Below are 27,949 nucleotides of genomic sequence, written 5' to 3' on the forward strand. Positions count from 1 at the left end.
AACCACAGAGTGAATATTTGTAGATGTCACTGCCGCCGCTGTAATGTAGGATCGCTCAGTCTTGCTTTTTTGACTGAAGTCGAAGGCTCATTAAGAATCCCAGATCCTGTCTTATTTTACTTGATGTTGACTGTGTAGACTGTGTAGTATTCTTTTTTTTTTTTATATTCTTATATATTCAATGTTTTAATTTGTTTTTTGTCTCATGGACATTTTTTCCCCATTACAATATTGAAATGTAAATAACATTTGGGTATGGGAACACTATATTTACCTGTGATGATACTTCATACAGTCCTGGTGTATCAAAACAACTGACAATTTCTCTGCGTGGTCTTTTCAATACAGGCTCTTCATTCTGATAAAATTCAATGTTTGCATTCATGAAATTAAGAAAATCCCTAAACATTAGACATACATCATTATTGATTGAATCAGCTAGAATATTAAGCAAGCTTGCTGGGGCAAGCTGATGAAGTGTATAAATAATAAAATGTCATTATAATTTTGGTGGCAATACGTCTATTTTTTTTTTGAAAAAACAAGTGAAACTGCGAGCTACTGCTCACTGATGATACCCCCGCCGCAAGTGGATAATATTAATAGTGTAAAAATATGCAAGTGTTCGGTAAACAGGAAGTTGTCAAGTGATGAATCTGAAAACGCATCACACGGTATAGCTGACTTATATAAATCCTGAAACCAAATTTCAGAAATCCTTGTATTGTAGTTCCTGAGAAAAATGTGACGAAAATTTTCAACTTGGCTGTCATGTGTAAAATCATACAAGTGTTCGGTAAACAGGAAGTTGTCTAGTGATGAATCTGAAAACGCATCACACGGTATGGCTGACATATATAAATGACAGAAAGGGTGGATGTGTAGTTCCTGAGAAAAATGTGACGAAAATTTTCAACTTGGCTATCATGTGTAAAATCATACAAGTGTTCGGTAAACAGGAAGTTGTCAAGTGATCAATCTGAAAACGCATCACACGGTATAGCTGACTTAGATAATCCTTGTATTGTATTGTAGTTCCTGAGAAAAATGTGACGAAAATTTTCAACTTGGCTATCTTGTGTAAAATCATACAAGTGTTCGGTAAACAGGAAGTTGCCAAGTGATGAATCTGAAAACGCATCACACGGTATGGCTGACATATATAAATGTTGATACCAAATTACAGAAAGGGTGGATGTGTAGTTCCTGAGAAAAATGTGACGAAAATTTTCAACTTGGCTATCATGTGTAAAATCATACAAGTGTTCGGTAAACAGGAAGTTATCAAGTGATCAATCTGAAAACGCATCACACGGTATAGCTGACTTAGATAAACCCTGAAACCAAATTTCAGAAATCCTTGTATTGTATTGTAGTTCCTGAGAAAAATGTGACGAAAATTTTCAACTTGGCTATCATGTGTAAAATCATACAAATGTTCGGTAAACAGGAAGTTGTCAAGTGATGAATCTGAAAACGCATCACACGGTATGAGATGACAAACTGTTGCAGAAGTATATTGAAGCAAATAAGTTCAAAGGGGCGTAACTCCTAGAAAAAAAATTGAATCGTAATTTCCTGTTGATATGCACATCTACATAGTATGTCCTTATTATCTACAAATGTTCATGAAATTCTGTTGTGTGGTTTCAGAGGAGTTGAGATGACAAACTGTTGAAGTAGTACCTTAAAGCAAATAAGTTCAAAGAGATGTAACTCCTAGAAAAAAAATTGAATCGTAATTTCCTGTCGATATGCACATCTACATAGTATGTCCTTATTATCTTAAAAGGTTTCATGAAATTCTGTTGTGCAGTTTCAGAGGAGTTGCGATGACAAACTGTTGCAGTAGTACAATAAAGTAAATAAGTTCAAAGGGGGGTAACTCCTAGAAAAAAAATTGAATCGTAATTTCCTGTCGATATGCACATCTACATAGTATGTCCTTATTATCTAAAAAGGTTTTGTGAAATTCTGTTGTGTAGTTTCAGAGGAGTTGCGATGACAAACTGTTGCAGTAGTACATTAAGCAAATAAGTTCAAAGGGGCGTAACTCTTATAAAAAAAATTGAATCGCAATTTCCGGTCGATATGCACAACTACATAGTATGTCCTTTTCATCTGAAAAGGTTTCGTGAAATTCTGTTGTGTGGTTTGAGAGGAGTTGCGATGACAAGAAACAGGACTGATGGACGGACGGACTGACGGGTCAAAAACATTATACCCTCCGCAACGATATAATAAATTATGACTAGGAGGAAAAGTTGTCTCATTGGGACTTATACCATATCAGTCATCTTATCATATCTACATGAATATACATGTAATCATGATAATAAAAAAGTTTTAAGTGCATCATCTACAAAAAGTTTGAAATAAATTTGTTTGTAGACCAGAGAAGTTTTACATATTTTGGCAACATAGTATAGTGTGTACAATAATGAAGGTTTATACCTTTAATAAGCTATCTGGCTTGAAGTCTTTATTTTCTTCTACAGGATCTGCTCTACTTGGTGCTACAAATATCTGAAAAATAAAATAGAAAAAATATTCTTCAAGGCCTTACAAACATTGAAAATAACTAGAAAAACAAGAATATGTCCATAGATCACATGAGCCCCAATTGCACTATCAATTACTATGTTCAGTGGACAATTTGGCATTGAGATTAAAATATCATATCTTAGGCAAGATTGGTACTAAATTTTAAGTTGATTAAATGTACTTTATCAAAAACTTCTTTGACCTGAAACTGTAACCTGAAGACAGACAAACAGACCAATGGACAGACAGATGAACGGACAGACAAAAAAAATATAATGCCCTTTGTCAGGGCATAAAAACCTACAATCATAAAATATTTGAAGAAATGTTTACATTGAATCAATATCATAACAAGCTGATCACTAAAATCAATATATCCGTCTAATGTGCAACTCCTTTTGACAATGTTTGACAGGTCTCAGAATAACTTTTGTTCATTGTTAAAATGTAATACATGTACATGTTACTTACATGTATACTAGTCCTGACATTATATTTTATTGTCATGAAAAAAGCATGATTTTATAAACATGTAATGTAAAACTGGTCCCGGATTAGAAGTAAGGTTGGGATCCTGCTAACATTTTTAATTTTGACTCATTCTGAAGTTATGTGCCTGTCCCAAGTCAGGAGCCTGTAATTAAGTGGTTGATATATGTTGCTGCAGGGCTCACGCTACCAGGCGACTTGGGCGAAGAAGTCGCCTTCCCGACCGTCACTTCGCTTTCCCCGACCCCCAAAAGCGAAAACAAGTCGCCCTGTTCTTGACGACAGTCGCTTTCAGTCGCTTCCGTCATCGGACATTTTCAATTTTTACCAAGTTGATGAAACAACAAATTTTTATTGATAATTAAAGAAATTCAGACATAAACGATTCATTATCTTTTGAAAAGAGGTTGAAGCATTGTCTTCGCAGTGTGTAGCAGGTTTTTTGATAAAAATACAACTTTTTATCACTTCGTGCATTTCCGCAAGACCGGTGCTTGTTACTCGAAAACGTACATCAACCTCAATTTCGGCGGCAAAATAAGTTTGTTACTTCATTTAAACGTGATAAAAGTTGCCTCCAGTAAATTTTAATCCATTTATTGCATTAAAAACGTCATGTTCCTTTCCAAATAACTTGTCAAACATCGTTTATTTTTGTAAATTTTCTTGCATTCGTCCGCCATTGACCGATTTCTAATCTCCGGATCTGAAGCGGACCAGCTATGACCGAAGTCCGTACTTTTACAATAATTACTACGGACGCACGGATGGAACAGCTGACAGAAGAATATTGACCCCAAAGGGGAAAATTACGCATTCCACACGCATTAAGAGACTTTTGGTTACATCTAATTGATTGGTGTATATAATTCCTTATATTTTTTATGGATTGTTTCAAACTATTGATTAAAGTTGCTTAACTCTGAGACTATTATACTAATATCAATATATTATGGCCCAGCTTAATAACTTTTATATTTTTTATGAGAAACACTGAATGTCATACACAAGATAATTTTTAATTAAATTGTAATTAATATATAATAATTTTTTTACATTTTTTTAAATATTTTTTTATTTTTTTAGTGCTAGATATTTAGTTGGTAGTTTCTCACAAGCTTAAACAACTTTTAATTTCAAATGTTACTTTAATTGTAATTTTTTTACTCAGATATGAATTGAACAGTATAAAAAGAACATTATTTACATATGACCCTTTATACTATTGTAAAATCCAAACATTGTATCGCACCGCGCGAATGAGCACTTCTCTTTCAAATCTCACCACTTCTCCCTATCAGTTTCAAAAAGAGAAGTCACTTCTCCCTATAATTCTGAAGTAGTGTGAGCCCTGTTGCTGTGTAACATATATTGGTTTTCCTTAAAAAAAGAAATTTTACCCTAATTATAGGCCCTTATTTTTCTAGTATGAATGGTTTAACATTTGTGATTTCACGGCTTTTTATATCTGACTTTGCTGTATGGGACACGGGGGGTCTCAACATGGGATTTTGGGTACAGGTGTGCAGCTGGGATTTTAAAAACACCCCCCATTCATATATTGAATAATTGTGAAATCCCTACCTATACATATATTTCACAGCGAAATCATAACCCATTCATATATTTATCAGCTCAAATAGTACCTATATGCATATACAATCTTATTATACATCAAAAACACTTTTCAATTATACAATACACTTTAATTTATACGAAACATTGAACTTTTCAAACAATAACAAGTAAAAACACTATTTTGAAGGTGCAATAGCACAAACAATATGACTTCACAGCTGGTTATAATTATGAGCCAAAAACACACAGTTTTGAGGAAATAAACCTGTATTTAATGCATTTTTTTTGCTCTATGAGCAATCAGTTGAAAAGTTAAGCAAATTCTGCACAATTTTTTGAAAAATTTAATTTAACAAACAGTAATAGAAGTTCCGTGTTGAAGGCCGTACTTTGACCTATAACTGTTAACTTTTTATACATTGTGACTTGCATGGAGAGTTGTCTCATTGACACTCATACCACATCTTCTTATTTATAAGTAATAGAAAACTCTTTGGTGGTTTTGCACCTATGTAATGTAGTGGATTTGCTTCTGTATCCTTGAACTTCGGCGATTGTCCGATTCAGAATGTGACGAGATAACAACTTCAGCAAATCTCCCGTCAAAGTCCTGAAATGCATGTTGATATGAAACTGATCTCTTCTGTCCTGTAGCTCTACCTTCTTTTGTTTTACCATGGTTTGTGTTCATTAACTTTTCGACTGATTGCTCAATAACAGATAATTCTTCTGCAGAAAGAATTAATACACCAGATTGAAATGTTAAATTGACATGGCATATGATATCAGAGGCTGTTATTGAGACTATTTCAAATATGTTAATCTTGTACATGTCTTCACTTATCCTCTTGTACTTTGAAAATGTAATTTGTAAGTCGTTTAAAAAGTATGCCGAAAAAGAAACCGTATCTTTATGTCCAACTGCCTTTTGTTTTTAGCTACAATTGTTCTTTGCATCCTTTGGATGTGTCCAATTTGAAAAGTCTTTGCTGTCCTATCAACATAGGCGAAGTCCTCAAAAAGATTAATGCCGTTGTCTGTTCCTAATTGTGCCGATTTGGCCATATTTGGTAAGGCAGCCTGTCGTACACGCACTAACCTGTAACAAATATAAATCGTCAATTTTTGAAATTAAATCCATTTTTGGAGGCTTTTTTTAAGTTTCAAATGCACTTAAAATTTGCCTAAATTAAATATTTCATAAATATTTAAAAAACTAGTTTTCCTATGCATGTAGGAATTCATACGCATGATGCCATGAAAGAGGGTTTATACATAAAAAATATTGGCCTTCTTTTACTTTAGGGATCCCAACCCATAAAGAACTCTACAAAACTATTCTTAACCTCAAACCTCAAACCTTGCCGTAACCCATACTTAAACCTAACACTAGCCCTAACCCTAACCTAAAACAACCCCTAACCTAACCATAACCACAAATGCTCCTTAACTCTAAAGTATAGGGACCCTTAAAGTAAAAGAAGGCCAAAACATTAGATATGCTATGTTGCCAATGACCAAATGAGACACCTCTCCGTCCAAGACCCAAGTTATTTAATGTATGCAATTATAGGTCAGAGCATGACCTTCAATGTTTCGGTTGTCATGATTCTCACAAATCAAATCAAGACAGCCCCAAGCATCGCTTTACTCTGTACTATTGATTAAAATAAACCACAGTTCACCTCCTTGCTCTCTACCCGCCTTTATTCATATGTTTTGCATTGCGACCACAGGAAAATGTTATTATAAATTTGTAAGTCATTTCCGTATGTATTTTAAAAACAAATCGATTATTCCATTGGTTTTTTTTAAAAGGTGTATGCATCAATGACCCACTGCAAGGACCCCTCATCAATCTTTTTGTAGGCAGCTGACATTTTTGCCAGCATCGTACTATTTTGCCGGCTATGATTAAAATTTCTTATTTTTCCGCTTTGTCAGTTCTTTGTGTATAACGACTTATACATTGTATATGAGTGAATTTGTAAAATTATTTTTTAAATTCTAAGACTATCTGCATTGGTTTTGTTTTTTATTTTTTTTAAAAGGAAGATTGCTTTAGAAATATGCTATTTTGCCTGCTATAATTAGATATTTTGATAAATAGCCACTGCCTTTTTGTATGGCTTATATTTAAGGGCATGAAAGATATCTGACAAAAATTAATGTATCTGTAAGAATTAACTGCATACCTGTCTTTTGATAAATTTGGGTCTTCATTTAGAAGTTTTACAAGAGTTGTCTTATGTTGGATGCCATGTTCTGGAACCAGAAGTGTTGCGTCTATTCTTTGTCTAAAAATATTAATTGTCTCTGAAATTCCATTGAATTAAGTGATCTTTTGTACATCTTTCATTAATAGTTGTCATGGTTGTATTCAGTAAAAGTATGTGAAGAATCTTATCATAATTCCCATGCTTAACTATAACATTTATATAATATAAAGATGTTTTTACTTATTGGGTTTGTTTTTTGTGCATATAGCACTGGCTAGCAACACACATTTTCGGGTACTGATGGGGGTGATTCAAGCATAGCTGGTGACAGAATCACACCTGGCAATAATTTGATTGGTTGATTCTGAGTCCTTTGATAACGTTGTGCGAGCCTCATGTAACTTCTTTTAATGTCTTATTTCCTCAGTGTTTGTTACAGTAAAGGTTATCTTTCTTCTTAATTAATTCAGCGTACTCAAACATAAATAAATATAAGCAACAGTAGTATACCCCTGTTCACAAAGTCATAATACGATAAAAAGTGAACAATCCGTGAAACACACCAAAACCGAGGGAAACAACCAACCACAAGAAAACAGCAAACGCATAATTACACAAAGCCTAACACCAAAACACAGAAACGGACTGTCTGATTTACAGTTGCCAATTCATGACTTGGCACAGGACATTATTCCGGAAAATAATGGTCGATTTAACCTGGTTTTATGGCCAGTCAAACCTCCCGCATGTATGGCAAGTGTAAAAAATAACACATACATCACACCACTGTAGACTAAAAAACAGACATATCAGTAACATTCACCACAAAGAACAACTGTGACATAGATAAATAATGCGTACATTACATGTTTACAGGTTTTATGAGAGAGAGAAAATGCATTTCCCATGACACGGTAAAACACTATCGCCTTAGAATTCCTGAATATATATATATTAAATATATTAAATTACCGTTTCTGTAAAGAGCTCGGTATACTGTCATCAATATTAACGCTATTCTGGTCAGAGTGTTCTTCAAAATTGTCGATTGCTACATCTATACATTCATGCATTTCCATGAATTCTGAACTTGTTGGTTCAAAAATGTCTGAAATATATTGATAAAGGTTACATTAGATACAAGTAAAAAAAATCATCTCTGTTTTATATTAAGAAGCTTTGATTTTTGGATAAAACAATACATTTGTAGTTGTGTTTGCTTTTATTGTTTTAACAAGTATCCAATCAAAAAAATAGAATATCGAATAATATTAAAAAAATGACAATCAACAATGATATTAAGGTGTTGTTCCATGTCACGATTTTTTCTTCTTAGACATTTCCATTTTCGTAAATTTCTAGGACATCTACATTTTGTATTCACATTATGTAATGAATAAACTTGTGCAATTTAAACCTATGCTATAATAGTCTGGTTTTTTTTAAACATTCAATGGAACTGAGGTTGTGTTGACAAATCTCTTGACTAGGGATTTCAAAAAATGTTTTATATAAATAATATATTTTTATATGTTTATTAACTTGTATTTGTTCTTTTTGTCAAAAGGCAAGAAATCATTTTAACACCTATGCATAATTAATTCCACAGAACAAACTATTGTTTAAAGAACATGTAGAACTATAAATTATTGTTATTGGAAACAAGTGACTAAAAATTGTTTCATGTATGATGACATATTGATCGCAAAATTTGTCTAAAAATAGTTCGATCTTACAATTTAGAACCTGAAGAATACTTTTAAAAGAATTATGACCATAGTCTGTCATATATACTTTCAGGCACACGTGTTTTCAGGTGCCTTAAGTCAATAGACTGTTTTGAACATAATGTACTTACTCATTGGCGTATATGTAGAGTTCTCATCTTGACTATCATCACTACTATCATGTATTTCCTGAGTTTCATCCGTAGCAATACATGGATCCAAATCGTCGTCATCGCAATATTCATCAGAATCGTGATTGTTGTTGTTACATGTATCCCCTGATAGATTTTTAAACAGTTTATCATGGTTACAATTATCAAAGGGTTTATAAAACCATCCATAATTGTCATCAGTATCGTCGTCATCATCCCCATCATCATCATCCCCATCATCATCATCCCCGTCGTCATCATCCCCGTCGTCATCATCAAACCCTAAATCTATGTTGAGGTCACGTGGAATTATTCCAAGTTCCTTTGCAAGATCTCGGGCACGACGTATTCCAATTTTCCATGCAGAAATTTCTTCGCCTAAAGCAGGGTAGTCTCTCAAGGAACATGTTACTCCTCCAGGATACTGACTTTTCCATACATTCTCCTGCTTAATGTGGGCTTTGGCAAACTTTGGGGCATTATCATTAGCTTCAATCTGACTTAGTCGGATCATATGGCTTACATTGCGATACATTTGACCATATGGATACACATGATGGTTGCCTACAAACTGGCCATTCTTTGAAAAGAAGTCTTCGCAACAATCTGACCCTGTTAGATGGAGTAAGTATTGGCTGTTTGGAAAATTATCTCTGTAGAAGCAAATAAGCATTACTGCAAAGTGAACTGAAATAAATATGTCGCAATATGTTTCTCGGGACAAAAAATTGGAGGTCAGAGTAAGTGCTTGATTAAGGTAAACATAATTCCGCCAAATTCCTAGAAAATGTGTGACAAATCCTGCGAGAGAGATACGTTCAGCAAGCGAAGCTTTCGGACTGAAGAAAATGTCAACATACTGATGTACCACATAAAGAAAGGCCTTAGTTCCTTTGACTGAAGGAATAGGAGCACGGTCGTCACTTCCATTAATTAGATCATTGAGACAATCTTGCACCCTCTGAAATGATAACTCCTGTGCTACTTTCCAGTTTTGACGATCACGATCTCTCCGTACATGATCTCGTGTCAACCCGTGCACTAAAACAGGGAATGATCTCATAACCAGCTCAATTTGGTTCATATGTACAAGCAAATCTGGTCCAATATGTAGCATTCTTGATGTATGATCAAGGTGATTTATGATTTTCTTATGGTTATGTATTACGTCTTGATCTCCAATTTCTCTTATTACATAACCATTTTCAACCACTTCTTTCCTAGCTGAAAATATGAAACCAAGATGTCATCCAATAGGTCTGAATCTGTCTCCTGCGGTACATGTCATGAGTTGTAAATGCAGTTTTCTTCGCCTGCTGTCACCATCAGAACTATTACCTATAAGCGGTCCTAATTCATGTTCCAGATGTAGCTCATAAAAATTTTGTACCTTTTGCCACTGATGGTATACAGTATGATGAGTGAATCGGTTGCATGTTGGCATAAGTAATGCTACTAAATGTGGAATCTTTTCATGCAAAGGATTAAGTAATATAACTCTTGCATATTTACCAATAATGTTCTTTTCAAATGCATTTACCAGACGGTCATAAGCATCACGGTCGTTGCCAACTTTTATGTGATTATTCTCCATGCATTTGTGGTTGTCTTTAGGTCCACAAAACCCCAAAAGTTCATCTCTATCTTGGTGATACATAACAGTACCAACAATAGCTGTCTCATCTTCTGCCGCTAAAACAGGAGTTCGTGGTATTTTGTAAATTTCCATAATACCCTTTACTAGTTTTGAATAGTAAACAAAGTTTTTTTCTTGTATTCCAGGAGCCATTTCAAAGTGGGCAATTTCCGCCATAGATACATGGTATTCAGATTTGGCCCTTCCAAGTTAATTGCAACAAAGTTTGCCAGTTTCGGACCTCCCATGATTAACAGTGCTTCGAAAATTTTTCGTGTACCAGACTTATATCGTTTCCCGTGCGGTCCTTGCACATGGAAATTGTTGGCAATCGATTCAATTGTTTCAAGGAAAACATTTTTGTTGTCTAAAATTCCCTTTTCCTCCGCTTTTACTAGCTTATGGTAAATTGCCTTAATGTCACCTCTTGAACTAAATTCTGTCAATTTCTCTCTAAGTGTTCTTGTACGTAATTTAAATCGAATGTGTTTGCTTTTAAGAAAAAATGCATCTGAACGACACTTTTTAAGTTCTTCAGATTTCTTTTGAAGTAAATTAAGTTGTTCTGTTTTAGTCATGTAATCAAAACGAACCTTTGTTAAGTCCCTGTTCCCATCATTTACGTTGAGAGTACGTAAGAGTAACCTCTTTTTGAAAGATGGCAAAGTAGGTATACCTTTGCACAGCTCACATATGTTTCCTTCTTTCATCACATAACCAGTACATTTAACATGCTTAAATGTTCCTTTAAATTCTGTTGTATGTTTCTTTAAATTAACAGTTACAAACGGCAAAGGATACCAGCTTGTTTTGCTGTCGTCTTCTCCTACTTTAACGTCATTGATTAATAATTTAACATTGAAAGACTGTTCCTCTCCTGATGCCATGAGATATGTTGTATAATTTAAATAATATCCTTGACACTTTGTCACATCTAGTCAACTGGTTTTCTCTTCATTCAAGTTACCTTTAATGAAAAAGCTTGCAATGTCTCTAGTTTTGTTAGTCTGAAACTTAGCCTGTCGTTCCTTATGGTCTCTGCTGTTTGCATGTTCCCTGGCTCTCTGGACAGGATTTCCTCTGCATCCCAAGTTTATGTCAATTTTGCAGCAGCGACAATGTGCATTCTTTCGATTAAGCAGAAAAATTCCTTGTTCATCCCAACTGCATAAACATTTGCCAAATGTCCCCTTGAACTGGCATGAAATTTAACATTTTGGATTTTCTTTCCAAAATCTCCCAACTTGTAATTTTTGTTGCAAAGAGAGCAAGAAAACATAGATTTTCCATCTTCCTCAACAACTTTAAATTTACAGCTTACATTGAATTTTTCATTTTCTTCTTTCTCTAGTTCACTAATAAGACTCTCCAATCTTGAAATCCCATCATGGAAAATGCTATCATTAACTGCAAAAGAAATAAAATGCATTATTTATAAACACTTAAATAGTAACAATAATGCACGCTGTGTCGTGCTAAGAATACTTCCTCTCTTGATTTAAATGGAAGTATCGGCAGACAGTAGGTCGGTGTCTTTATTATAATCACACTTCATATATACAAAGTTCATGGGACGGACTGACGGACGGAGTCGCTCGCTTGAGTTTTACCATATATCACCAATCAATCGATCTTCACGAAGATCTTATCAATCAAATCATGATTCAAAATAACAATGTAATCAACCATGCATGATCAGGCATCAATCAACCGAGTACATTGTGTAATACGGGCCACATTGCCGTTTTACAGATTGCCAGTCAATCGATCGAGTTTTACCATGTATTACCAATCAATCGATCTTCATAAAGATCTAATCAGTCAAATCTTGATTCAAAATGACCATGTAATCAATCAATCAAGTACACTGTGTAATACGGGCCCCATTGACGTTTGACAGATTGCCGATCAATCAATCGAGTTTTACTATTAATAACCATTCAATCGATCTTCATGAAGATCTAATCAATCAAATCATGATTCAGAGTAATCATTTAATCATGATTAGAAATTTATTTATCAAGTACACTGTAATACGGGCTCCATTTATCTGTGTTACAGATTGCCTATCAATCAATTTACCAAGTACAATGTGTAATACTGGACCCCATTTATCTGTGTGACAGATTGCCGATCAATCAATAAAAATAATGATTTTTGCAAAATAACCAACCAACTAACCAATGGGGGAAAGACCACCACCATCAATTGTTCTCTGAACAATTGGTTGAAAACAATTGGTTATATCATTTTAAATGACTTCATTCTTTTTATTAAAATGAAATCAAGGAATAGTATATTTTTGATATATAATAAGATTCTGCAGTCATTTTCACAAAAAATCTTACGACTACAGTTGATCGTAAGTCATGAACAAGTCAGTATACTTATGATCAATCTTAGTCTTAAGTTTTTTTGTGAAACTGACTTCTGAACACCAGACATGTACAGTCTTATTTTAATCTTTATATTGACAGTCTTTTACACAGTCTTCATCAGATTATGTTACAATTGTCAGACTTTAAAAGGGTCAGTTAATGTTTATATTATGTAAACATAGTTTTTTTAAAAATGGTTTCACATTTCATCAATCTTGCAAAATTTAACCAAATATCACATAAATAAATTAGTTCAAAAGTCTTTTCTTTACAAAACATCATATTTAATGGAAATATTTAAATTGTAATTGATATATTGCCAAGGAGGGGGAGGAGGATTGTGAAAATAAATAACCTGTCCTGGCAAAAGCTGAAAATAAATAGTTGAGCAGCGAAGCCGTGAAAAATAAATAAACTGGTTAAGCATAAAGTGAAAATAAATAACTCATCAGGCAGGATTTTGAAAATTAATAACAGGTTTTAAAAATAAATAACTTGTCCTGGCAAAAGCTGAAAATAAACAGTTACGCAGTGAAAAATAAATAACGTTGGATTGGCATAAAGTGAAAACAAATAACTCATCCGAAACAAAAACTCCTGCCCCCCCCCCCCCTCCAGAATATCAAAAGGTCGTCCCCTAAACGTGAAACGTTGTTTATTATGGACGAACAAATAAAAATACAACACTTGGTTGAAATTAAGTTTGCACATACCATTTGAAACTTCTTCTACGCAGTTTTCTTCTAAATTCTCGAACCCACTCGTCAGTGATGTTAATCCTACATCACTATGACCACTATGTTCCAAAGTGTCCAATTTGAAATGTTTGTTTGATTCATCTCCCGTTATAGCTTCCTCCTCTTGTTTTCGAATGTGTTTTGCAGCTACACAGTCACAATAATCACATCTTAAAGTTCCAGTAAATTCCTGACATTCATGACAATTTAAACATTTCCCTCTGTCAATGCTTCGTATGTCTTTCATTTTGGCAATCAAATAATGACAAATTCTTTCAACAAATTAAAAGTGATTAAGCAAGACACACAATGTCAATGAGAATAGACGCAACAAATTGAGTGCAAATAAATCGATGTGTTACGCAACTCACGTGACGCAACTAGTGCAAAAGGTTCAATATCTACTGGGTAATTTACTGAAGATTATTAATTGTGACAGTGTAATTAAATTTAATCAATATCAAAACTTGTGTAAATAAGTTTCAGCAGATGTGGAAATTTTAATGACAAAGAGTTTGGGAAATTCAGTGAAGATCGTTGCACAACAAACTGAAATTTATGACCCATTGATATATCACAATCGGTCAATTACTACCTATTGATATATTTCAAAAAAGGGACCCATTCCAGCAGCACATATGTATATACCTTTATATAGGAAGAGACCCCCCCCCGTGGTATGGGATTTGCTCATTTTTGAAGGTTGCGTTTAGTTCTCTGCAGAATGTCTACAATTTATAACCTTCAGGCCTGTTGTTTTAAATTAAAAAAAAATGTTTTGTGTCAATACAAATAAAATGTTTTGATTGTTTTGGTTTTTTTTGGTATGCATTTACATGTATACATATATATACACCATATCAGTATTTGGAAATCTGTTCCCCTTGACCAAAAAACCTCTTTTGCTTAAACTTATGAGATAATACAACAATAACTTTTCCATTGTGGTGTCAGATATATTATCTATCATGTCAGACGTTTAAATTTTACTGGAATTTTTGCAGTAATGGCAGATAAATAGTGATAAGGTGTATTGCTTTGATTATATAATACATGTACACATTTAAGTTGTACCTCAAAATTTGGCCAGATAGATTCTTCCATTTCTCTGGTAACAATCTGTCTGCAATTTCTGCACAAACCTATATAAAAAAAAGAAATAATTTTGATACTTGCACTTTCAAGCTAATTTTTGAATTTATAAAAAAAGTACAAATGTGTGTGATAAATTTTAAAATTTTGTACATTTTATTTTAAATTTAATAAGTGTATCATGTCTATGGGCCTAGGGATAATATAATTTTATTACTACAATTGTTTTATTCTGTGAAAAACCAAATCATGCAATGAACAGATTGTCAAGAAATATATAAATAATGAACATGTATATGGGGAAATCATTGTTGCATTCATAAGTTTTGATTGTTTTCTAAATATTTTACAGTAACACTTGTATGCAGGGATTGAAGTTTAAATTTTGGCACATTCATAAATGTATGACATGTCACAGAAGACCACATCTTAAATTTTGTCCCAACTGTATATATATAGTTCTATTCAAGAAAAGCAGACATTTCAGTAGACCTTGTACCATATTTTTGTCTGAATTACATTGTATTATATCATAAAAAACAACCATTTTTGGAGTAAATGTGTACATGGTGTACACATATGGTTTGAAAGGCACCTAAATTACTCCAAAAATGGTTGGTTTAAATGATATAATACAGACAAAAAATATGGTTCTTCAGACCTTGGAAGTTCTATATTGACAATATATTACTTTCATGTTCAGACTTTAAAAAATTGCATACATGTAGCCACTAGTACTAGCAAGACAAAATGTAAACTTACTTAGATTTTTTTTTTAAAATACATGTTTAGCATAGCTCCCCCCCCCCCCCCCCTGAATATCTGAATAAGTTTATTCAACTTCGATGCCCTGAATATTAATATTTTCTAGAAAACGGACTCAGGGCAAATGTGTTATTAGGGCGAACAGACATGATACAGTTCAGACTGAAAATTAAGATTAATTCACTCTACCCCCACATTTGTCCCACATTACTCTTTAAAAAAATTGTCAGTACTACACTGCAAATTAAGGGCTTGGGTTCTGAAGTTTTATTAAGTTATCAAACAGCCTCCTAATTATCTTTAAACTTGAGATGATTACCTGATCCTATTGGAAGCACAACTCCTCTGGTTCTCAAAAGGTGGTGGCTTATCTGAGGCGTGACTGCCCGGTCGGATTCAGGCTTGGATTTACCCTTGTGGTCAGGATGACCACATAATATGCTGCTCCTCCTCCACTTCATACCGAGAGAATACCTGTGGTTCGGACATCCCAAATATTCTCCCATGACAGAAAATATTCCAGCCCGAAAGCAAATTAAATGTCCCTCATTTAAATTTGTAAATTTTCCCAGTTTGTTAGAAATTAGGTGATTTCTTATATCCTTAATGCATTCCTTTTTCAAAATCACAGCGTTTTCAGCGGGATAGAAGATTGATGTATCACATTTTACATTACTAAAGCATGAGAAACTGCATCTCATCTCAACGTCTGCTTCCATAGTTGTTGATATGGAATATAAACAATAGACATTTTATGGTTTTCAAGTAAGAGAGCTCCATAATTTTACGGGAAAAGAGAGATAATTTCAGGCAAACTAACAAATTTTCAAATTTCTTTTTCTACACTTTTATTAAAAAAAAACACACTTTTACCATGTTTACATGATAAACATAGAAAAGTTATAAAACTTCAATTTGGTGTATAATTATACTGGGTTCTTAGTTGTTCATCCAAATAAGCATCATTCAATAGTGTGCAATTTACAAAGGAATGATAGGAACAACTAGTGATTTAATATCATTATTTTTATTTGTATTATACTATTTTGTTTGTGATTTTTTTTGTATATTCTTATCTTTAATACTGTAGTGAAGATATTTATACACAAAAAACTGAGAATTGGAATATTGGATGAATCGCATTTTTTAAGATCTGCCTGGTTCTAAAAATAGCTGTACTTTAAAATATGTTATTAATAAAAGCTTTAATAACTGTCAAATCAGAAAGAAGTAAATATACACTTTAATGCTACATTAGTTTTATGCACTAAATGTGCATATTTTGAATAGTGCTTTAAAGCAAAAGGATTGATAATCTAAATAAATACACTCAAATTGAGCACTAACAACTGATAAGTGGCCTCCAGTGGACAAGTCAAACCATGGAAAAAAAAATTACATGCCTGCCTGGTTTGTTTACAAGAGTAGACCCGGGGGAGGGGGAACAGACATTCTTTTAAATGTGGCCTCAATGGTACAGAACATGCATATTATATACATAAAATTGAGAATGGAAATGGGGAATGTGTCAAAGAGACATCAACTTGCCCATAGAGCCAACAACAGTGGAACGCCACCAATGGGTCTTCAATGCAAAGAGAAACTGCAGCATCCTGAGGAGTCCTTCAGCTGTCCCCTAAACAAATATGTATACTAGTTCAGTGATAATGTATACAATTATAGATAAATACTTACGTTGCTTCTGTGAAGGTAAACTTATCAACTCCAAATACTTTTCCCAGAGGATCTTTTTTACAGAACACGATACTAGGGTCATTCTGATTATACAACTGTCTGCTACCAATGTAATCCTTCAGATAACTACGTACAGACCTTCAATTTACACATAAACCAGTTGAAATTAAGAATGCAAGTTTTTATAGTGTCAAAATTGATATGGTAGCATTTTTACAATAACATGAATAATAAAAACTTGACATAAATTTCTTTATTTATTATTATGTTTACAGTATTTAAATATGTTGATTGCAATAAAGATAAAATCACTACTGAAAATATGAATAAAAGCTTTAATTATTGTGAAACCTGGTGCTGTGCAGTTTTGGCATTAATAAAATCATGGAAATAATTTCTGAATTCAGAGAAATTTTTACCTCTTTTCTGGTTAACACTTCCCATGATGCACCTACTTGTTTAAGTACAATGACGGTCAAGAAATTCACGTCTGGGTCTGACCTACAAATATAAGACGAACATTAATTTTGACATTTGCTTTCAATATAATTCTCATGTTTACAAGTTCTACTATAGATAGATAAAAAGATTACAAATTAACAAATATCCAGAAAACATAATTCCCTCTACTATAGTAGGTGAGGCAAACAAATCTCCAACGTTTTAAGAAACTGCCAACACTCTCTGATAACTTACCATAGGATAATTGACTTCATATTCTTCAGTTGTTATGCAATGGGACTCTGTGAGTTGCTTCAAAGTAGATACATTTGATCCTGCAGGTGTGCTGTATGAATCAGGAGACTGTCGTACAATTAAATTTGGATTATTGCACACGTTTACTTGGCTTGATGTTACTTGACCACTTACAGTGTAATTGTGCTGAAATAAAATGAAATTATTAAAATATTTAAATTGAATTAAGGATGCACACCTCTAAGTGATTTTTGGGTTTATAAGTCTTGTAAAGACATTATAAATCATATGGTGGTGCACTTCTTTTTTAGCAATGTTTAGCTACAGCCCTTTTTAAGTACCAAATTTTCATGATTTTCCCATTTTTCATCAATTTTTACCTATTTTTGGGCTATTATCATTAAAAAAACACCCAAATCCACAATTATCATTGTTCATACTTTCAATTAAGATGAAGAGAACCAATCTGCAGTGGCGGATCCAGGGGGGGGGGGGGGGGGGGGTTCCGAAAGTTGGAATCCCCCCTTTTTTTTGGCCGATCAATGCATTTGAATGGGAGCAGATAGTTAGAATCCACCCTTTACTCTGTGTTGGGGAACCCCCCCCCCCCCCCCCCCTTTAAAATGGCTGGATCCACCACTGAATCTGAATAAGTTTAAATTAAAATTACTATACATAGGTAGGTATTAATATAAGAAAGTTTTATCATATTTTGATGCTTTTTGAGTCAAATTCACCATGCTGTCGATTTTGTAAATTTGTGTGTTTGAACCTTGAACAAAATGCATATTTTTTTAACTTCTTTGTTATAAATGATTGAGAAAATACATATCTAAGAAATTTGAAAAGAAAAAAGAGATATGGGATGTACATGCTTCTGGTAAAATCATTTTTTGTACCCCTCACCCATTTTCTAAAAATTTTGCCTAAAAAGACTGACTGGATAATGTTGATTGGTAATAAAATTTTAAAAATTGATAACTCAACCAGATGCTCCGCAGGGCGCAGCTTTATACGACCGCACAGGTTGAACCCTGAACGGTTGGGGCAAGTATGGACACAACATTCAAGCTGGATACAGCTCTAAATTTGGATTGTGATTAAATAGTTGACACAGCATAGGTTTCTGACACAGAATGAATGTGGTCTAATGAACTTAAAAATTTGGTTTTGCCTTTGAGCAAATGAGAAAAATTTAACCCGCCCCCCCTTTTTTTCACACACCCCTTTCCCTTTTTCCAAAACTGATCTCAATTCAAATTTCTAATGGAGTTTGCAACAATAACTACTCATTTAAATACATCATAAAATATTAAAATGTAACAAAAGGTGCTTGTTATCACTGAATGGTAAAGATTGTTTTAATTTATCAGTTGGTAGTAAAAGTGAATATACATTGTATATTGTATAAAACAATGATTTAAGTTGACAATTACTATTCTGGACAAAGAAAGATAACTCCAATCAATTGAAAATTTCTTGCTATTGCACAATATTGTGCAATTAGATATTTCTGGCTATTGCGCAATACTGTGCAATTGAAAATATTTACTATTGCACAATACTGTGCAATTGAAGATTTCTTGCTATTGCTGAATACTGTGCAATTGAAAATTTCTTGCTATTGCACAATTCTTAATATAATAATTTTGGATCCTGATTTGAACAAACTTGAAAACTGGGCCCATAAACAAAAATCTAAGTACATGTTTAGATTCAGCATATCAAAAAAGCATAAGAATTCAATTTTTGTTAAAATCAAATTTAGTTTAATTTTGGACCCTGTGAACTTTAATGTAGACCAATTTGAAAACGGGACCAAAAATTAAGAATCTACATACACAGTTAGATTTGGCATATCAAAGAACCCCAATTATTCAATTTTTGATGAAATCAAAAAAAGTTTAATTTTGGACCCTGATTTGGACCAACTTGAAAACTGGGCCAATAATAAAAAATCTAAGTACATGTACATTTTTAGATTCAACATATTAAAGAACCCCAAGGATTCAATTTTTGTCAAAATCAAACTAAGTTTAATTTTTGACCCTTTGGACCTTAATGTAGACCAATTTGAAAACGGGACCAAAAATTAAGAATCTACATACACAGTTAGATTTAACATATCAAAGAACCCCAATTATTCAATTTTTGATGAAATCAAACAAAGTTCAATTTTGGACCCTTTGGGCCCTTATTCCTAAACTGTTGGGACCAAAACTCCCAAAATCAAACCCAACCTTCCTTTTATGGTCATAAATCTTGTGTTTAAATTTCATAGATTTCTATTTGCGTAAATTATGGTGCGAAAACCAAGAATAATGCTTATTTGGGCCCCTTTTTGGCCCCTAATTCCTAAACTGTTGGGACCTCAACTCCCAAAATCAATCCCAACCTTCCTTTTGTGGTCATAAACCTTGTGTTTAAATTTCACTGATTTCTATTTACTTATACTAAAGTTATTGTGCGAAAAACCAAGAAAATGCTTATTTGGGCCCTTTTTGGCCCCTAATTCCTAAAATGTTGGGACCAAAACTCCCAAAATCAATCCCAACCTTCCTTTTGTGGTCATAAACCTTGTGTCAAAATTTCATCGATTTCTATTCACTTTTACTCAAGTTAGAGTGCGAAAACTAAAAGTATTCGGACGACGACGACGCCAACGTGATAGCAATATACGACGAAAAATTAAAATTTTTGTGGTCGTATAAAAACTACTTATTGTAATTACACAATCGTTTGATTATAATATTTTTTTAAATTCATTAATATTTTCCCCTTGTATCACATATTGAGGTCTTCAATGCAGCCAGAAATTCGCTCATCCTTCAGATGTCCCCTAAACATGCTAAATAAATATATATGTAAACCTCAGGTCTGTGTACGACCTCAAATCTGTGTCTGTTTCTCAAATTTATGCCCCATTGTGATGTCCATCGCTAATCTATGTCCGTAAAAAAGATTCGGCCTCAAATCTGTGTCCGATTTTCAATCGTGACGTCATTTGCAAATCTATGTCCGTTAAAAAAGATAAGGCCTCAAATCTGTGTAATGTTTTAAATCCTTTTTCCAGTTTGTTTCGCCATGTGCACATTTATGCCCATCTAATAAGTTCGGCATTGTAGGTTTTTTGTTTTATAAAACGTTTCTCAACATCATAGTTTACGAACGAACGAAACTCTCTAACGTATTGTTATGGAGTAGTAATTTTGTAAAAATAAAATCCACGATAAATTTCTTCCGATATACCCGTGTGTTTAAAGACAACAGTTATTAATTTCTTAGTCTTTTTGCAACCTTGTATTTTATTTTTGTGGGTAAACATTAGTGTTCCAATTTGTTTTCTATTGTTGAATGTTACATATTCTTACGTTGAGTTTCGTTTGTTTACATGTCGTATATGCTTTTCATTTATCTGCCTAATCCATTTTAAAAGATCATTGTTATGTAATGTTAATGTTAAAAACAATTGGCGCGTCTGGTTTGTATTTGATTGATTGTTTGATGTTAAACGTTCAGTGGCAAGTATTCCATGAATTTCACGACAAGATTAATTAGCATTTGATAACGGATTGAAAAGTGATTAATATGACACAAGTTTAGTATTTTTCTTTTATTATATCGACACATCCTTTATAAATATGGAACGAATAAAGGAGGATTGTTTGGGTATAGACTGTCTCCTAAAATAAAGCACCGAACAGGATAGTCTTAAGGTGCACTAGGTCCAAGTAGTCCGACTTGCTGATACGCATGAGCGTATGCATGAGCGTCATTTACATGCTCAAGAGTATCTTGGATAAATATGTCGTGAACACCACTATTTATTTAAAAGAAAATTGTCTTTTAGGAAAAGGTTACAGAAATATACAGGAGCACTCGACCAATCGTACAGTAATAGTTTTGTGTATTCTTGTTGAAAGGTGCATATTTTTATAAATGTCCTTGGTCTAAATATTTTATATTCTTTCACAAAATTTTTCAATAAATAAGATTTCCAACTGTCATTGATTGAACCATAAATTGTATATTATATGATATATATCAAGTCAGTATGATATGTCTACGACTCTAAATGGTCTTAAAAAATACAGCATGTATATATTCTTTTTTAAATAAAAGACATTTCAAAAGGAAGAAGAACACAGCCGATAGTCCAATATTATTAAATAAATTATTTCTGCCTCTTTTCTCGTTATGGCAAGTAACGTTAAGTTAGGGCAATTTTCGTTCGTTCCTAAGATGTTGAGAAACCTCCAATAATATAAGTCATTTCCCTTAATTTAATATTAAGTTGGTATGTGTTCTCCATGTGTGTGCAAGGGCTCAAATATAGTTTATGGTTAAGTAAATCTGGATAAATTATTTCGCTGGTATTTATAATATTGTTTAAAGTACGGTCTTATGACTTTTTTTATTAAGTCATTTCTCCATGTATGTGGTTAAAATCTTTACATGACTTATGTGTTAATATTGTATGCCGCCTTCAAAAATGAAACTGCACATATTTATTTACTAAAAAGACAGTAAAGGATGAATATTTGGAACGTCTATGACGCAATATTAAAAAGGACATAGATTTGCTGAAAGGACATAGATTTGAGGCCGGACATAGCTTTGAAGCTTACATATATACTAGTTCAGTGATAATTAACATTAACAATGTACACAAAGCAATGGATGCCGGAAGTGGTATTTTGTGAAGTTCTAGAATGTTTTTAGACAATAGGAAATCAGGATCAAAATGAGCATTAGAAAATTGGCATTTTTTAGCAATAATTGGGAACAACAATACACCTTATCGCTATTTGTCTGCTATTACTGGATATCACACAGGTTCCCATAAAATTTTGACTTCATAAAGCAAAATATCTGACACCACAATGAAAAAGTGATTGTTGTTGACGTCAAAAGTTCAAGCGGCCGGGTCAGCTGGGATTAGCGATAAGGTGTATGAAAACATACCTTAACAGTCTTCACGCTGAGTGGCAGCCCAGGCAGCCCAGGCTGGTAAAATTGCTCTCGGGCCTGTAAAAATCATATCTACAGGCCAACAGAATCTAACTAAAAATTTTCAAAAATTGAGCTCTGGGCCTGTAGATTTTGCAGTTCATTGTGAAGACTGCCTTAAGAAATGTTTTTTTATTCAAAAGTGCAGAAAAAAACGTATTCAACACTGTTTTTCTACGCTGTAGTGACGTCAATGCGTAGTTTCCCCACGTCTTACATTATGTAAGTTCAAACACAAATACCTAACGAACTGACAAGATGAACAATTTTAGACTACGGTTGGATACCCATTCCGGTCTAGGTCCCCGAGATGTGTGTGGGAGGATGAAAATCACCCTACTTATGGTACTGAATTTCCAGCGCCCCGAGTCAAGATCGAACCTGGGACCTTTAGCACTGTAGCCATCGGTCTTAAATACTAGACCACGAACCCACATAATTAATTTTAAACAAAAACTGCCCAAATTATCCGCATAGCGATTATATTGCCTTCCGACAGAATTTCGGCTGTAAAATCTTGTGAATATGAGTTAGTAATTGTATTGTAACTGTATGTAAAAAAATTGTTTGTATCCATGTATCTATGCAAATCAATGTTCTTTTTCCTTATTCATGTATGCTCTGTATGCCCCTTGTGGGCCCTTAAGGAGGCTCGCGGGTATAAGATTTTCAGAAAAAAATTAAACATTAATTTTTCATTACAAATTTTATTGATTACCTTAAGTAGCTGTTACTTTATCATATGGTACAAAAATCATTCCAAAAAATCAATTCGTGTTGGCCCCAGCAGACTTTTAAAATGTAGATGCCATTGAAAAAGCTTCAAATTATCGGGTTACACTAAAGACCTGAAAGTGGACCTGAAAAGACCTGAAAAGACCTGAAAATATACGACTAAAATTATTCAAATTGCAATAACTTTTTTATTATTGGATGGAATTTCTTAAAGTTGGAATTTTATTTATTGTAAATATTAATATTTCATTAAAATTAAAAAAAAATAAATAAAAAACAGTTTTTTGATGCCAAAAGTTGGACCTGAACGGAGAAATGAAAAGACCTGAAGGGACCTAAAAATCTATGTCGGACTAATTCTAACTACAATAACTTTTTTAATATTCAATGGATATCTTTCAACTTTTGATTTTGTGACACAAAAAGTTCAATATAATGACAATACGAAAAAAAATATGTGAAAAATATTGTTGGGGTGTCAAAACTCGGACCTGAACGGAAAATTCAAAATCTGAATGAGCCTAAAATTCCACATTATTTTAAAACGAAAATAATAAACATAGACGAAAAATATGATTGATAACTTTTCATGTTCGATGTCATTTGGTCTCTTGTAGAGATCTGTCTCATTGGTATCACACCACATCTCTCTATTTTTTATTGACAGTTGATACTAATATGATAAAAATTAGAAGGCAAATTCAAGCAATTTGATTGGACGAGAAGTTTTAAGTATGTGCTAAATAGTGATAATCCAATTAAAAGATTAAAGTGAAATGTTTATTTAGACTAATGATCCAATTATCACCTAATATCAATACAAGGTGTGAATTACAACCAGCACACGTTCATGTAATTAAAACACTGATTCCAATCGACGAACTCTTTAAATTACATATGGTTTATGGGGAAGCAATACTAATACTTTCATTTTATAAATAAAGCAGTTTACAACCAGCTTTAATATAGAATAAGAAAAAAAATATATATTAATGTAGTTTAAGCACGTTGTATTAGTTTGAATAATTTCAACGGACAATCTTCCTTTTTCCCCCTTAGGTTCAGGATTCATCAATAACAATGTACTCTGTTTTCAAATATGTTAATGTATAAATATAAAGTCATTCGTTCTCTTCAATAGACTTTTGTCTAAAACAGAAACAAATAGGAAAACAATGTTTTGCGAGTTTAAATACAACTACCCCTATAATCCATTCATGTCTTTTATTTCACTGACAAGGTCCGAATTTTGTAACTAAATAATTATATTTTCGATAAAATTCTTTATAATTTCAATGATATATTATACCTTTCCTATAACAAAATTCATATTTCAAGGAGATTGATTGAAAACAGTTAAAGATATTGAATAAATCTGACCGCAGTCTTTTCAAGCAAATTTATGTTACTTAATTTTCCGTTCAGTTCGGCCGAGTTTTCACACCCAAATGGTATTTTTCATATATTTTTTTTTAATTTTATCATTATATTGAACTTTTTGTGTCACAAAATCAAAAGTTGAAAGATATCCATTGAATATTAAAAAAGTTATTGTAGTTAGAATTAGTCCGACATAGATTTTCAGGTCCCTTCAGGTCTTTTCATTTCTCCGTTCAGGTCCAACTTTTGGCATCAAAAAATTGTTTTTTATTTAATTTTTTTTAATTTTAATGAAATATTAATATTTACAATAAATAAAATTCCAACTTTAAGAAATTCCATCCAATAATAAAAAAGTTATTGTAATTTGAATAATTTTAGTCGTATATTTTCAGGTCTTTTCAGGTCTTTTCAGGTCCACTTTCAGGTCTTTAGTGTAACCCCAAATTATCTCCCTTTGGTGCAAAAATGCCATTTTTTGGCATAAAAATTGAAATATCTTTTTTAACTCATCGGTGACCTATATTTTTTTTATTGTTTTCGAATAAGCTGTACATAGACTAAATAATTGTAAAATTTTAGCGATTTCTGTAATTCAGTTATTTTTTTATTTCGATATTGCCGCTATTTCTCCCTCGATTTCTCCTATTAGTTCAACAGAAAAAAAGGACATTAACAAAAATGTATGCTCCTTTCGAAGGCAGATTGTGAGCGTAAATGAACGGTGACCCCATTTTTTTATTTCATTTTTCTATTAAGTATAAGATAAAGTTCATTTATAGAAAAATATAGAGAAATCCTATATTTCATAAATAAAAAAAATTCAAATAATTTTAGACCCGCGAGCCCAAAATATGTTCTGTTCTGTTCTGTCTCTGCCCACATTTCAGTCCTAACCTTTTGAGATATGATGTAACACCCCTCTGGCAATCAAACAACTTTACTAAATAATTTTGCGCCATGTGGATGTAATTTACTGAAACTATACTCTGTATGCACCACAGGAGGTTGAAATCCTATCAATGAGGGTCTATAAATATGTCAACTCGACTATCACAGTAGAGCTTCTCTCGTAGAGAAGCTCTACTGTGATAGTCGAGTTGACATATTTATAGACCCTCATTGATAGGATTTCAACCTCCTGTGGTATGCACAAAACAAATCAGCATCCATGCTGTATACAGCGCCACCTATAAATAGTTCTGGAAGGGAGATAAGGTAAACTTCTTCTTTTAAATCTTCACATCCTTTGTAGGACAACCACACCGTTACGGCGTGTAGAACAAAACCCACCACCACGAATGTAGGAATATAATATGTACACTATATCCTCCACTAATATATACAGGATCACTTTCTAGTTGCACGTATAGCTTGTAGTATGTATTCTTAGTTGCGTTTAATAGGCTAGTTACCGGACATATATACAGGGGTATTATATATGTTTACGTAGTAAAATAGTAAAATAGTTCATTCTTAAAGATAAATGTTGTAAAATAAATTACTTCACTCACGCTCACGTTCGCACTGGTAAAAAGAATAACAAGCTTGCAGCATTAAAATCTAAAATAGTTCGCCTTTCACAATATAGACCTGAGACTACTATAACACAGTCACAGTATAGACTAAGGCTCTCAGTAAAAGCTAAAAACACTTTGTCTTTTCATCAGAGACTCTGTTTTCATCAAAATCGAATAAAACGTTCATAGTGTCTAAAAACTTAATCCACGCATAGAATTTGTCGTTTTACATCATAAAATCTAATAAAAAGGTTTTTAAGACATCATCGTATCTATATATTATAGCACTTTGTGCGACGTTTACGATCTAGGCACGCACTGTAAATGTAATGGCAATTGTCATGTTCTTATCTACATAGTTCTAAAACTTGTCTTCGTCTCAACTCGGACGATTTTATCCTCATCTAGGAAGGAGAGTAGCGGATTCTACCAAGGATTGCCGAATGAAAACCACCCTTCAGCTAATCAGAAAATGTTTCTTTTTTTTTTTTTTTTTTTTTTTTTTGTATAACCTTCATCAGTTCAAATAATGATAACATAGAATTTATTGTCGTTCTTTGCAAATCAAAGAACTGTTGTTTTTTTTTACAATTTTGGTTTGGATACATAAAGGATCACAAAGGGAAACTGATATCTTTTTTCTATAATTCAAATAACAGTTTCATGATTTTTGTTTGTTTGTTTTCTTAATTTTTTTTTTTATATGTGCTCAAGTGTTTCAGCGATGATCCTTTTGTGCTGGATTTTGTACTGAATAAACTTTAGTTAGTTAGTTTCTATACTAATTTTTTATTAAATGGCTATCCGCATTTATGTTTAATGAGATCATTTAGTCTGAGTTGTTTGGGTTGAGTATCAAGAAAGAAAACAAATTCTGCTGTGTGCAGCATAAACACGAAAATTTTGATAATTACATGGCAGAGGGAGAGGGCAGGACTTTTTAGGGACGTCGGGATCGGGTGTTTTTAAGCTCGGAAAATTTTGATAATTACATGGCAGAGGGAGAGGGCTTGACTTTTTAGGGACGTCGGGATCAGGTGTTTATAAGCTCGGGATTTCGGGATTAACCCTTTCGGGATCCAAGATTTATTTTTTCTAATTTCGGGATGTCGGGATTTAAATTTCTGTAAATTCGGGACCTCGATTATTTAGATCTAGAGGGTTTTTGTACTAGTGTAAATTGATTTTATATTTTTATGTTATATATTAAGTAAAAATATGTTGAATTTATATGTAGTAGTTTTAGACAAAACCGATTGAAAATCTGATTGAAAAAAAATACCATTTACCTGAATGGTCTCAAATATTAGATAGTAATAGATAGTAGAGAAACAACAGCCATATCACATCCCATATAATAAATAATAAGAGATGTTTCTGGAATTACGTATATCAAAATATTTAAGTTTAGTGCTTTTCGGTAAAATCCTATTTATTACAGAAATTCAACCTAAAACAAAGACATCTTTTTAAATAACAAGATACCTAAGTCGGAAGAATGAATATTCTAATTAATGATTAAAAAAAGGAAGCTGAAAATATCCAGTGGCGTAGCTTGCCTTCTGTTCATACCGAGGCAGGGGGTCAAGGGGGGGG

General features: G+C 33.0%; 2 protein-coding genes across 2 annotated transcripts in view; both read right to left on the reverse strand.

Annotated features, from left to right (window-relative positions):
* LOC139503853 (homeobox protein Mohawk-like) overlaps positions 1 to 27,949 on the reverse strand; it is a 360,650-nt gene that overhangs the window by 133,919 nt on the left and 198,782 nt on the right. The gene's annotated exons all lie outside the window — the stretch shown is intronic.
* On the reverse strand, positions 4,718 to 16,081 carry LOC139502521 (uncharacterized). The gene is made up of 7 exons (XM_071292009.1): positions 15,637 to 16,081; positions 14,535 to 14,602; positions 13,437 to 13,732; positions 8,689 to 11,752; positions 7,803 to 7,938; positions 6,807 to 6,908; positions 4,718 to 5,710 (listed from the first exon to the last, which is right to left on the reverse strand). Exons 4-7 carry the CDS (start codon positions 9,824 to 9,826, stop codon positions 5,491 to 5,493), a joined length of 1,596 nt encoding a protein of 531 aa, XP_071148110.1. The 5' UTR covers positions 9,827 to 11,752; positions 13,437 to 13,732; positions 14,535 to 14,602; positions 15,637 to 16,081; the 3' UTR covers positions 4,718 to 5,490.

This window comes from Mytilus edulis, chromosome 14, assembly GCF_963676685.1.
Source record: "Mytilus edulis chromosome 14, xbMytEdul2.2, whole genome shotgun sequence".
NCBI classification, from domain to species: Eukaryota; Metazoa; Mollusca; class Bivalvia; order Mytilida; family Mytilidae; genus Mytilus; species Mytilus edulis.

Coding starts and splice junctions, on each gene's coding strand:
- LOC139502521 (XM_071292009.1), bottom strand. CDS start 9,826: ATGCTACATATTGGACCAGATTTGCTTGTACATATGAACCAAATTGAG. Junction 7,939..8,688: donor CTCTACATATACGCCAATGA/GTAAGTACATTA, acceptor AATATATTTCAG/ACATTTTTGAACCAACAAGT. Junction 6,909..7,802: donor CCGAGCTCTTTACAGAAACG/GTAATTTAATAT, acceptor TAATATTTTTAG/ACAAAGAATAGACGCAACAC.